This window comes from Grus americana, chromosome 2 (assembly GCF_028858705.1).
Source record: "Grus americana isolate bGruAme1 chromosome 2, bGruAme1.mat, whole genome shotgun sequence".
NCBI lineage: Eukaryota > Metazoa > Chordata > Aves > Gruiformes > Gruidae > Grus > Grus americana.
The window spans coordinates 148,293,121-148,305,988 of record NC_072853.1 but is presented as its reverse complement, the minus strand read 5'-3'; the positions used below and the strand labels follow the sequence as shown (position 1 = coordinate 148,305,988).

The following is a 12,868-nucleotide window of genomic DNA, read 5'->3' as shown; positions in this document are numbered from 1 at the left end:
AAAATGTACAAAGATGAAGCAGAGAAGATGCTCTGTAACTATTCTGCTGTCCCAGACACTCCAGAGATGGAAAGGATAAAAAGCACTCAGAAAAACATCAGTTCAGTGAGTAATAGTGCTTCTCTGCTTGCAACTTTTCAGATATTTTTCAGTTTAAATAGGCTCTCTTGTGCCACAGCATGAAATACGGAACTTATGAGCAAATGTCCTTTGAACTATTTGCATAATTTTCCTGGCAAAAGCTGTATCACACATTTCTTTCAGTAGAAAAATACCCAGCTTTTCTAGGTGTGACACTGTTATTTTGAATTACTAAACCACTTATACCACCTTGCCAAGCCACAGTTATTTTTAAATGAAGACTTTTTTTCTTTTTCCATCAAGCCCCAGGAAGTACTTTATTTAAAATGTCAGAAAAATCTAAGGCTTGTTACTATGCATATAAGATTTTTCATCTGTTTCCTATCATATGTACAGAACATCAGGATTTGGATATAAAATTAGAACAGATCAGGTTTCATAAATATATATGTCTAATGATTTTATGTTATACTGGTTATATTTTTAAATTTTATGCTAGATTTAAGTTTCGGTTTATCCCTAAAAATACATTCTGAGCTTAGATTTCTAAAATTTCCCAGTTTGTGATGCATTCAGTTCCGTTTCCTTTTTGGGCCCATTAATTCTGCTGTTTGTAATTCTGTCTTTTCTTGTAATATAACAAAGAGAAGAGGAGGAGTAAATACAGCCTCCGGAACCAAAGGCTATCCAGTTAGTGTCCATTTTTTATGGCAGACTAAGTAGTACTAATAAAGCCAATGATTTGAGAGAAAGGAATATAAGTTACTTAAATATTTTAATATTACCTGGCACAGATGCTGTTCTTTAGCTTAGAGAGAGTCTCAGGTTCTCCAGCTCTGCCCGAGTACAAGGCCAATTAGTTTCTCTCAGAGGTGTTTACCTGCAGCTTTCCCGTATCCCTGCGGCTTCACTAAGGGAAGAAGAGCCTGCGGGGAGAGGAGAGAAGAAAAGTCTCTGAGGCTGCTCTAGGCAGTGGTCTCTGCTGTGACATCTTCCAGCCATTGCCTGCTCCTTTTACTCCTTCAGAGGAGAGCAGCTGAAAGCTACATCTTTCTAATAGCAGCTGTTGACAGGCCCACCGGTTTGGTTTCTTGTAATCTGTTGCCTCCTGGTTTTGAAAGGTGCTGTGCTGCGCGTTGTGATGGCGATTGGCACCGTGTCTCATGTCACCGGCATCCTCACATGCTACACCGAAACTCTGTGTAAGGGAGGGGATCCAAGCTGGGCTCTACTGATCCCCTTTCCTCCCTGCTCCAGTCTGTGACAGCTTTTGATGGAGTCCTCAAATAGGTCAGTGGGTCCGGCAGCGCGGACGCTGACAGTTAGGTACCAGGCACGTCATAACCTTCCACTACTTAATTAAGCCTTGACAAGCCTCTGATGCATCTGAACCCCTTGCAGCCCTGAAGCCTAGTCTGAGTGTTCAGTGCCAAGGCTGACGATTGTCCTCTTTGTTAGTGCACTAGATAATATGAAATAAAAATTATTTTGTCTTTGAGGTGGTTTGTGTTTGCTTTATTTTGTGATCATACTTTTTCTGTTTCTGAACTGGATCCTCCAAATGTAGGAAAGCAGTTTATAGCTACGATTGAATTATCCTTTTTTTTCTTTCTCTACATTTCAATCTTTCAGCATACTGTGCAATTTAGATTATAAGGGTAAGTTAATTTTTACTCAGTTAAGATATAGCTGGGAGCAGGCCCAATATAAAAAATTTAATGACCCCTAATAGGCTTCTGTTTTTTGGATTTCATCTCAAGTATTTTCCTGCCTTAAGGGACAAAAAAAGTGGCTAGCTCTGCAGGTAAGAAAGATCAGTGCTGCTCATTTGGCAGATGATTTACAATAGGATATTTATTGCACAGTCATCTCTCTCATAGAAAAATTCCCAGCTCCAACATTTTTTACCACTCCCTCCTTGGTAGAGGAGAAAAGTATATTTTAGTTCAGTCTGCTATGTAAATCTTTCTACCTTGTACAGACATGTTGGTGCAGAGGAATTTTCAGGTTCTTACTCATAAACTGTCTCTGTTCTCACATGGTAAAACAAAATTCTAAATTGTTAAAGATTTTCTGAATATTTAAAAAATGAGTTATGGACATAAATAATTCATTCTCCTCCAGAATATTTGGCAGTACTGGTCACCCTAGGTTACAGAGGACTTCAAGGAAGTAGGAGAAATGCATCAAGAATGATGTTTTATTGTTTAAGGTTTATTGATAGGAAAAAAACAAGTTAAATAAATCTTGGTTTAAGAAAAGCAGAAATAGTAAATGGTAAAGATTTATTTTATGAACTCCAAGATCAGACTCGGTTTTATGCTACCAGCCTGGAAATACTTACTGAAATGGCAACAGCTGTGACACCAAATACTGAAATTCAAATAAAACTTCTTTAGGAGTTTTGCAGCGTGAACTGGTGCTCCATGGTTATTTAAATTATAGCCACATTTGGAATTTGTGGAGCAGTTATTTACTGTCTCTTTCAGTAACTTTGAATGATTGATTCTACTGATGCGCTTTATGTTTTATCTTTTACTGAATCAATTGAAATAGAAAGGAGAATTATATAAACAGCATGTGTATCTTTTCAGAAGTGAACTTTGTTTTTAGATGCAGTCCTCAGCTTTTGGGCTTGAACCCAGAAATCAAAAAATTGCGTGACTTGGATTGTAGCTCTGTCTGTTCTGGTTATTTTGTCATGAATATGTCAATTTTCTAGTTTGTTAAATTAGAAATAATAATATCCATTCACTTCTCAGAGTATTTTAAGATCTGAAGATTAAAAAAACCAATTCAAGTCTTGCATGTACATGCACGTTCAATTACACTGAAATGAGTGAGATTACTCAAGCATAAAGTTGCATTTGTAAACATTTATAAATGATGTTCTAAATTTTAATATTATCTCCAAAGTTAAAACTACCATTACAAATACTTATAAATGTCTGAGGTCAGTCTAAAGGATGATAATAGATTATCTGGATTACAGTTGCAAACAAACAAAATATTATTATAGTTATTGATAATGGGTCTGATTTATGAAAAATTAAGGTATTTGCTTTCTTAGCAAGATTTATAGTTAGACCAATTTGGAACTTGGAAAATTGCCCAGCCCTTTTATGAGAACTTGTACTTGCATTGCTAACAGTCTCATAATTACTTTTTCTTTTGGGGAAATGAAGGTGTTTTACAAGAAGGAACTAGGAGCTGGCACAGCTGTAAAAGAGACTCCAGAGATTGAAAGAGTAAAGAAAAATCAACAGAATATTAGTTCAGTAAGTGTTATTAACATTAATTATTCTTATATGAGTAAATGGTAGTCAAATTTTTTTCCCATCTTGTTTACTAAAAATTCTACATTTTCATATCACACATCTCATTCAAATACTACTCCACTGGATTTTGGATATAGAGCTCCATTCTAGTAGATTTAAACCTCCACTCTAGTGTAGTTCTTCTGTGTCCAAAGGTAGAGTTTCAAATTAAAGCAACATGAAAAATAGGAAAAACTTTTAACTAAATATTTGAGGAAAGAGTTTTGTCTTTCAAGAATGAGGAACATGAAATGTTTTTCCTGGTATGACAGACTGAACAGCAGTTGTAATTTGCAATTTAGAAAAATATCATATCACAAAAAAGAAAATTTGTTAAGGTCCTGTAGAGTCCGCATGTATTACAAAGGCGTTGGTACAGTTTGCACTTCAAGAAGAGGAAAATTATGTCTAGAGTCAAGCTCTGTGAAAAAATGGAGGGTTTGTGCCTCTTTACAAGCTGATGACAAGTTGATCTGTGGATCTGATGAGACTGGTTCTGAATTGATGTTGTTTATCTAGGGGTGCCCAATATCTTTGGCACTTTAATGGAAAACTAAAACTAAAATATCAAAACGAGAATTTTCTACAAGTAGAACATGCTTTTCTGATAAATAAGTGGCAAAACTTGAAAAAAGTGGAAAAGTGATTGCCAAGCAAGAAAACACTTGTGGCTGCATTGTTCACTTGTTTGGAATTTTTGGTGCGGAGTCCTCTGGGGCCATTTTTATATTTGTGACATGACTTTACTGATGATTAGATTTTTATTATTTTTTCTTTTTTTAAATTAAAGTTTGAAAGTAATGCATAGCCATGACACTAGATTGTATTTAAATATTAGTCGAAATCCAAATTAGTGACTCTGGGCACCTATTCTACTAGAATTTCCTTGTTTACTGAGTAGTGTTAAATATAGCATTTCCCACCAAAGTAAGGTCAGGTAGGAAATTTCCATAAAATTTTGCAAAACTCATATTTTCCTTGGAATTTTTCTTTGCTCCATCCATCAGTTTTCATCTTGTCATTTTGAGTCATAATGCAATTTGAAGATTTAGTGCAAGCTATCATATGTCCTAAATCCTGAAGTAGTGTTTCTGGTTGGGAAGCTGTAGGTTTTCTTGATTTGAGGATGGGATTTTTTATTGTTGTTTTGGGGGCTATTTTGTTTGATGTCCCCCCCCGTGCAATAATTTTTTTTTTTTTTGCCAGATTTGTACTGCTGTTCTAGAAATAAAAACCTAATCTCCTGTTACCTATTTGATTTCCAGCTACCACAGACATTTATTTCAAGAGTAGTCACACAGACAGACAGACACACACACACATACACACTTATTAGAAGTAGCCTTACTCTAATGCTTTTTCTCAATACCTTTCAAAGTGAAATGGAAAAATAGTGTATAGTGCTCTTGCTGTTCTAGAAATTGTAAACAGTGGTGAAGAGGATAAAATGAAAGGTGGATCAGTATGCTAGTAAACACACTTGAGCAAAAGCCTATCAAGAGAAACACAAAATGCATTAGTGGTTTAGTGCTATGATGTAAGTAGCATGGCCTTTACCTTGATAGTCTGTCTGTAGAGTTAATATTTTACAAAAGATATTTTATTACATGTAGTCTACTTGAGATTACTTAAGTCTTGTATAATATTTATTAAAAGTGTAGAATGCCAAATATAAAGGCAATGTGCAAGAAAGTTTTAAATTATATGTCAGTAAGAGCAAAATTATATTGTGCAGTAAGAGGGAAATTTTATTGTGTAATTTACAGGAGTCCCAAAGGAAGGGTAAATTATATCAATTTTGACTCCATTAGATTTAAACATTTTACACCTATCTTTGAATTTAGCCAGAAGGACTTAGGACAGCTTTAAAACTATTTGCTGAGCTAAATGAGACTGTGGAATATGAAGCACATCTGCAGTGCAAAAAAACACAGAACACCAGACCAAAATAACACTCACTGTACAACCAAACCATGCAAAAAAATCCATTGCATCATGTTCTCAAAGTGATCAAATTCTTCCAGATGACATATATTGGAGACAAAGCTCAGAATGGTCTTTCTTCACATCCTAAAAAACAAGATGGTGAGAGCCAAGGTGGTTGAGCTCATCTCACCTGTTGTGATGATTGATTTGGAAGAAGGAGCCTCCTAAAGTTGGAGTCAAGATCTCACAGAACTTTAAAAGCAAACATCAGATCCATGGACTGTAACTGAATCTGAACTCCAAAGCTACAAATAACTAGTAGAATTTTTAAAAAACTTATTTATATTGAGGGACAGGCAGGGCTGGACACAGCACTGGGAAGAAGACATTTGGGGGAGGATTGTAATTACATTTTTGTTTGTGTGAAATCCATGAGGAAACCCCTGTGATATGTCAGTCAACACCACATGGCTGGGGCCTGATTAAAACTCAAGGAAGGGACATTTTGAAGCATTTTAAGGACTAGTAGCACTGCCAATTCTGAAGTTTACCTAATAGTCTCTATTAAAAGACCCTTTTTCCAGTGGTTTAGTATTTCTGCCAGTCCTGAACTGTTTGGACTGAAATTTTCCATTCCTGGTCTGGGCTGGTTTGGTTTTATTTATTTATTTAAAAATTTCAGCCAAAGCAACTTCCAAGTATGAGCTTAGATAAAAACAAGTTGTTTTGTCTGTTAGAAATTTTGGCACTCTCCAGAAGTACCATGTCTTGGAGAAGAGAATTGAAAATTAGCTACTAAGTGACATTTGGTACAGTGGATTTGGGAAAAAAGAAGCCAGGGAGGATGAACTGAAAGCGTAGAAAGACTTGGTCATGGACAAAGTGGAGAGGCCAAATGTGGGGAAAGACGGGCAGAAGGATGTGCTCCTGTGCATGGGTGCTTCCTTCCAGAAAAGCTGAAACAGAACCAAAGGTCATTTAGACTCATCACTCCCTTGCTGTCAGTATGTATCTGAGGTACCCTTGGTCAAATATTTTCCCTTTCTTTAATGATGGTGTCCACGGAGGTAACAAACTACGATTGTTCTCATGGGTTTGCGCAGTCAACCTAAACAAACCACAAGGGGCTTAAGATGAAGGCACACAAAGAAACGTACGTTGCTAGTTTTTTAAATCACGAGAAATTGCCTCCCTGTGAGGTACCTTTAGGGAGTATTATTAAGGTCACTAAGTCAAAAAAAGCAAAAGCAAGAACCTGAATTCAACTCAGCTGTGCCTAGACCTGATGATCCAATGCTAAAGCATATGATTTTATACTTGGCCACAGAGGTGGACCTGCTCTTGTTTTCCCTTTTGCAAAGTACAGTTCAATGGAAATTCTCATTTGAATGCAGGTGCTGTATAATCCTATGTTTTTAAAAATTATGTAGCCAGATTAGCTGTTACTTGTCTCTGCTCTCTAGTAAAAATAGTACTTTTCCTTGTCACAATTCCCTTTTTCCTCCTTTCACAGCAAAATTAGTAAATTAATGTGTGAAAAACTCAGATGCTTTAGCAAGGAGCAACATAGAAAAGTTCCTGAAGAAATCAGTAATTCTGTCATCAAAGCAGGACCTTAGAGCAGTTAACGAAAAGAAAAAAGGTCATGGTCTACATGCAAACTACTCACTAAGTAAGGGTCATTGATTATGTGTAATGAAGGAGGCAGAATTCTCTTGAGAAAAACAGTTTTTGGTAATAGATGAAGAAAATTATAAAATACCTAAAGAAGAAAAGAATGAAGTAGTATAAAACATATTAAAAACTGTACATGGAGCATATTTGTACAAGGGGCAGAACTAAGGTTACATTTAAGTTGTGTCATTTTCTGATTTTTGAGTTTCAATTTTGCATCCTCAAAATGTATTTAACAGAAATTTTGTATGCCACATTAATATAAAACTGTACAAATTTATTCTTTATGCTGTTCCCTTGTTCTTAAAGTACTTTTACTTCCTGGAGTCTTACTAATGAAAAATGTTTCTAACTATTGTGTATCACCGCATACACAATTTTGAATGTTTTTGTGAATTTTGCTGTTTTATTACCATTGTAAAGAAAAAGAAAGCATGCCATAAAACTATGAAGGATGGTAGAGTCTACAAGTATTGTTTATTTTACAGTGGCATAAGAGATTTGAAGCTGAATATGCTGGATACTGGACAGGCATTTAGTAATGGCCAGTAAGAAAAAGACAATGCACAGATCTGTCCAGGGTGACCCTTTTGGATAGCATATGGAAAACCAGAAAATGTGATGCCTTTCTTTTTAGTACCACATCCACTTAACCTTGCAATTCTTTCTCATTAAGTTGAATTGCGGTTTTGGTACATATGATGTATAATTGAAGAAATTCTAGTCCTGTGCATCTTTCAAATTATGGAGTCTACCATATCCAAACATACTGCTGTTTAGAAGAGATTAAATGTGGCAAAAGCAACAGTAAATATCTGACAGCATCTTCAAAGGCATCATCCATCCAAACATCTGCATTCTCCCTGATGTATCTGTGTGTGTTTTTAGAGAACTTGAATGAGACTTTGAAGCCATCCACCCTTTTAAGAACACATCTGTGAAATGTTTGCTTTCTGAAATGGACTGGTAGACTCCCTAGCAAGATGACAGCAAGACTAAGTCCTTGTCAAATTGATGCAGATCTCCAAGTAGTTTATGCAGCATCCCAATTATTGCGAAGATAGCCACAATCCCATTTGAAGTATATTCCCGTCGTAAGAGTTTTAGGATGTTAGACCTGTTATATGCACTCTTTGCTGCATTGTATCAAACAAGATGTGTTGGAGATGCCAGCAGTCTCTTCCAGAAATTAAATAAAACTATCGTGTTCAGGTCAATAGTGTTGATAAGTGTGGCCTAGCTGTGCAGTATGTGTAAGGGAGAGATTACAAAAAGTTCGTTGTGTTTTAGTGCTTGGCTGTATCTTCTTTAAATTGCTAATATTTTGTAATATTTATTGTGCAGATTAAATACAAGGAAGAAATGCAGCATGCAACAACTATTTGTGATCCACCCGAGCTAAGGAGAATTAAGGAAAACCAGAAGAATATTAGCAATGTGTGCCCCATTTTCATTGCTTGCACACTTCTCTCTGCTGTATTAAATGTGTTTGTGCCTCGGTGAATATGTCTGTGGTGTTCATGCTAGTTCCTATTTGTCCACAAAGACTAATTTAATCAACTAATGGTAAAATGATAACTTCTTAGCCTTGCACTTTGATTAACATCAATAAGAGTGAAGTATTCCTGTTGAAGTATCAGTTGTCTGTGTCTGAAATAGAACTGCAAGAGGGTGAGTACTAAGTATTGTGTGGAAAGATGTGGGTGTTTATTAAGGAATGGTATTTTCCATCCAAATGCAGTGTGCACTGTTGTATTTTTGTTACTCGGAAGTCCCTGTGTAATATCTTCTGCCATGTTTGCTAGGTTCAGTACAAAGCACAGCTCTGCAAAGCGACGCCTGTGAGTGTCACCCCTGAGATTGAAAGAGTCAAGAGGAATCAAGAGAATGTCAGCATGGGAAGTTGCTCTCGTTTAATCCTTTGTATAGTTTTTGGGTGCAGAGAGTGAGTACAAAGTTCTGCCTCCAGAAGCTGTGCCTTTTCTTCAGTTAGGTGTGGGCTTGGTAATGGAATAACTTGAAAACCCTCTTTTAGGAAGCAACTGTGAAAAACCGTTGCTTGGTTTGGGAAATGGCACGTGAAGCACCATGTAGTCGGTTAAAGAAATGGCTGCGATGTTTTGAAATGTTACTCTTTGTCTTGGATATTTGCAGGAACTCTTGACAGATTATTTTTTTAACAGAATATGCTTTTCCAGCTTTTTTTTTTTTTCGTTTTGAAAAAATTGGCTACAGTTGTACTTAAACTCCAGCTCTCTTACCTGTCTCTTTCTGGTTCCTCAGTAACCTTCCTACCAGAGTTTAGTATTTAATGGCTGACATAACCATTAGAAAGTCATACTGTTTGCAGGAGCACGGGGAAGAAGGTAAGGGCTTTTGGAGCACGCTGCTGCTTTCCTGCATTGCTGAAGTTGTAGCTTGTTAATGAGACTTTGAGAGACCAGCCATTCTGCTCACTGGGAACTTCCATCAACAGCCATATTTCATGGGGCTACAAATAACTACAGTGTTTCCCTGGGGTGTTTTCTGCCACGTTCTGCAAATTAATGTAGAGTTACAATTTTCAAGAACACTGTCCCTCTAACTTAAGTGTATGCTATTTATTCCTGGATTTATGTATATATAGCTAGCTCTCCTAAAATGCACGCTGTTCAAACAAACCTGTTTTCCCAAGTGATTCAAGCCAGTCTGTCTAGTTATTCTACTCACATCATTGTTTACTTTTCTCCTATTTTTGTGTTGTGCAAATTTCATTGGAGAGATTAAATTCTCTTTCAGGACAAAGATTCTTTAACTTCAGACATTTCTAGAAACATTAAGTCTTGAATAATCATTTTACCTTTACAGATGTCAGTTTGCAAGTTTAATCCATTTGATAGCTTACCATCATTTTTATAAGATAATTTTTCAGTTGGAATATGTTGATGTGGACAGACCAAAACTGTGTTTTGTGGGAATACAATTGCTTGAACAATATGTACGTTAATGCCACAGTGCACTGCAGAATTATGGGCATAATGTATGCATAATGTACCAGGACAGTTATCCTTATCACACAAAACCAAGAGTTTATTAACAAAAGAAAAAAAAAGGTTTGTATGGAAACATTTATTTTACATAAAACTATATGGATTGGCATAAATCATGCAAGAATCTCTAATTATTTAATAAATGTGTACCATATCTGACTTCCCAGTATTTGGGGCCAGGGTTAACATTAGACTGATTGGTCTGTCAGTGCCACTTGCTATCCTTTATCCTCTTTATATACTGATCCTGCCTTGAGCGTGCATTGGGTTAATGCATCATTGCTACAAGTGTATTTTGTTAAAAAGCAATAGAGGGGATATTCCTACAGTACATTTAAATAAACACATGGTGAAATTCAGGCAGTTGGATTCAATTGGCAGTTGTCTGAGGTATTGCACCCACTGTGTTTAATCACCTTTGAATATATAAAGTATAAAAGGTAGAACACGGATGGGTATCCTTATGGAATCTCTCTCTGGACAAATAGACCTTTACATTTTACATTGCTGAAATTCAGTTTTTCATGTACTCTGCTTGACTTTACTGCATTATTTGTGGCTTACTCCATTCCAAATATAAGATATTTCTCTATACAGCCAAGGACCAATGTGGTAAATGTCAAGATGTTGTGTGCATATGTGCACATATATCCACACAAATGCATTAATAAGAAGACTATACAGAAAGAATTCAAGGTTATGCTTCAAAAATCAAGTTTTATAAGCTTTAATAAACTTCAAATGCGTTTTAGCTTTTTGGTTATTTCCTGGATGACCTTTTAAATCATACATTTTAATGTAATACAATGTGATATTGCTTTAGCTGAAATAGTATGTACCATTTTATTCTGTTAAATAATAGGTTCACTACAGAGAGCAGCCTGGCAAAGCTACTGCTGTGAGTGTCACTCCTGAGATAGAGAGAGTCAAGAAGAATCAAGACAATATCAGCTCGGCAAGTTGTTTGAATCTTTTTGTCATTTAGATTTTCAGTCTTTGTAGGAATATAACAAGGATATGCTTTTCCATTTAGATTTGATGTGTAAAATGAATCCAACTGCATCATACACTGAATGGATTTTTTTTTATCCTTTGAGTACATGCACTACACATATGGGCAACAAAAATATTAAGACTCGTGTGATTATTCTTTTAAAAGAAGTAAGTGGTAGTATTGGCACCAGTATTTTTCAAGAAGAGGGTCAGTAGAAGTCAGTCATTCTTTCAAGAATCTTTGTCTCTTGTTACCAAGTTTTAGTTGCTAGATTGCAGGAGTAAATTACAGTGAAGAACAAAGGAAATGAGAATTTAACGTTAGTGCAAATTTCATTTTTTTATTATTCAAAGCATGGATGCATATAGTAATCCATTCCACTCTGTGACATGCCACCTATATTAAAGCTGAGTAGTCCTAAGTAGATCCTATTACTAAACACTAAAAAGTGAAATACTATGTTTTTCTTAGCTTTTACGGTAATACCTTTTTTTTTTTTTTTTTTTTAATTGCCACTACAGTGGTGTAAGAAGCAGCAGACAGTTCTAGTAAGGACCAAAGAAGAAATCGAAACAGCATGGTGAAGTAAAGGACCAGACTAGTTACAGCTTGTGTCCTCAACACTGAAACATCAGTGACAAAACCCCTGCAGATGGTAAACAGAACAGGGGTCACACAGAGCCACTGTCTCAAGGTGGCGGAAGAGAATTAATAGTAGTGAACACTTTAGAACTGAGTGTAGGAGTGAAAAGTAAAGTAGTTTGGATTTGTCAGAGGATTTGTCTAAGGGCAAAGGAACAGAATCTGACCTTGTAACTATGTATGTCTTAAGTATGTTCTTAAAATGCTCATGCATATTTACTAAAGTCAATTAGTTTTGAGGTGCATAATCAAAAATAAGAGGAAAACTGCCCAACAATTCTAGACTTTAAATAATTTTTTTATTTCTGAAAATTAAACTATTTTTCCCAAGTGACTCCTTCACTTTGTTTCTCAGTATTTACAGAAATAAATATTCCTCTATGATAATGAACAGTAGATGAAAACCAAACTATGTTGGCTGTAATCATTCTGCCCAGAAAATGCCTTATATTCAAAAGCACATGTAGCTGAATATTTTTTCTAAGAAAATTCATTATTTAATGAAGAAAGATTTGAAGAATATGCAGTACCATATATTTCTGTTTCTCTGTACATGATTCCAAACTTATCTATGAAACATAGACACCGAAGCTCATACTTTCATAGGTGTGTTGTGCTTAGCTAGTATGTAATTTTAAGGAGAGTTAGACAATTTCAGTACTTGGTTTCTCTCATCACCAATGCATGCACAACTGATTTGAGAGGTAATGCTTTGAGTGTGAATGTATAGGTAAATCTAAAATATTTACTAACTCAGTACACAGATTACAATGCAATGTAGGAGCTAAAAGAGACTGTTAGTAGAATTCAACCAGCCAGAAGAAACTGTAATAGCCAATCTAGAACTAACAAGTAGGACCAACTACTTTTACTGTTTTAGAATTTTGATTGTGGGTTTTTTTTGCCTTTTTTTTAGCAGATAATTAACCTTGCATCTTTACAAAACTGTACAATGCCACAAAAGAAGCTAATTAGGAGAAATGTGACATAGGAGGTTCTGTACTTATGGCTGCACAAAACACGGAGCCCAAATGTTCTCTTTGAAAACAGCATATTCAGATTTGTCCCAGGCGTGTTGCTTTTGTGCTGCTAGCAAAGAATAGCTACCAAACAGGAGTATGAAGACTGCCACAGGACTAATCTACTTGTAAGAGTTGAATTCCCTGGGGATCCAGGTGTTCTCGTGCTAATCCCAACCTGGAAGC

General features: G+C 35.9%; 1 protein-coding gene across 9 annotated transcripts in view; it reads left to right on the top strand.

The window, feature by feature from the left end:
* The window catches only part of NEBL (nebulette), a 269,002-nt gene that overhangs the window by 218,529 nt on the left and 37,605 nt on the right, over positions 1 to 12,868 (top strand). For 5 of the 9 annotated variants that reach the window (XM_054814585.1, XM_054814582.1, XM_054814581.1 and 2 more), the window contains 5 exons: positions 1 to 105; positions 3,267 to 3,359; positions 8,343 to 8,435; positions 8,804 to 8,897; positions 10,891 to 10,982. The exons of 2 other annotated variants lie outside the window; for them this stretch is intronic. In XM_054814585.1, coding sequence (XP_054670560.1) covers positions 1 to 105; positions 3,267 to 3,359; positions 8,343 to 8,435; positions 8,804 to 8,897; positions 10,891 to 10,982 — 477 coding nt within the window. Of the gene's footprint in view, positions 106 to 3,266; positions 3,360 to 8,342; positions 8,436 to 8,803; positions 8,898 to 10,889; positions 10,983 to 12,868 lie in introns of all 9 variants that reach the window. 2 more of the 9 variants (XM_054814588.1, XM_054814584.1) reach the window with 1 other exon arrangement.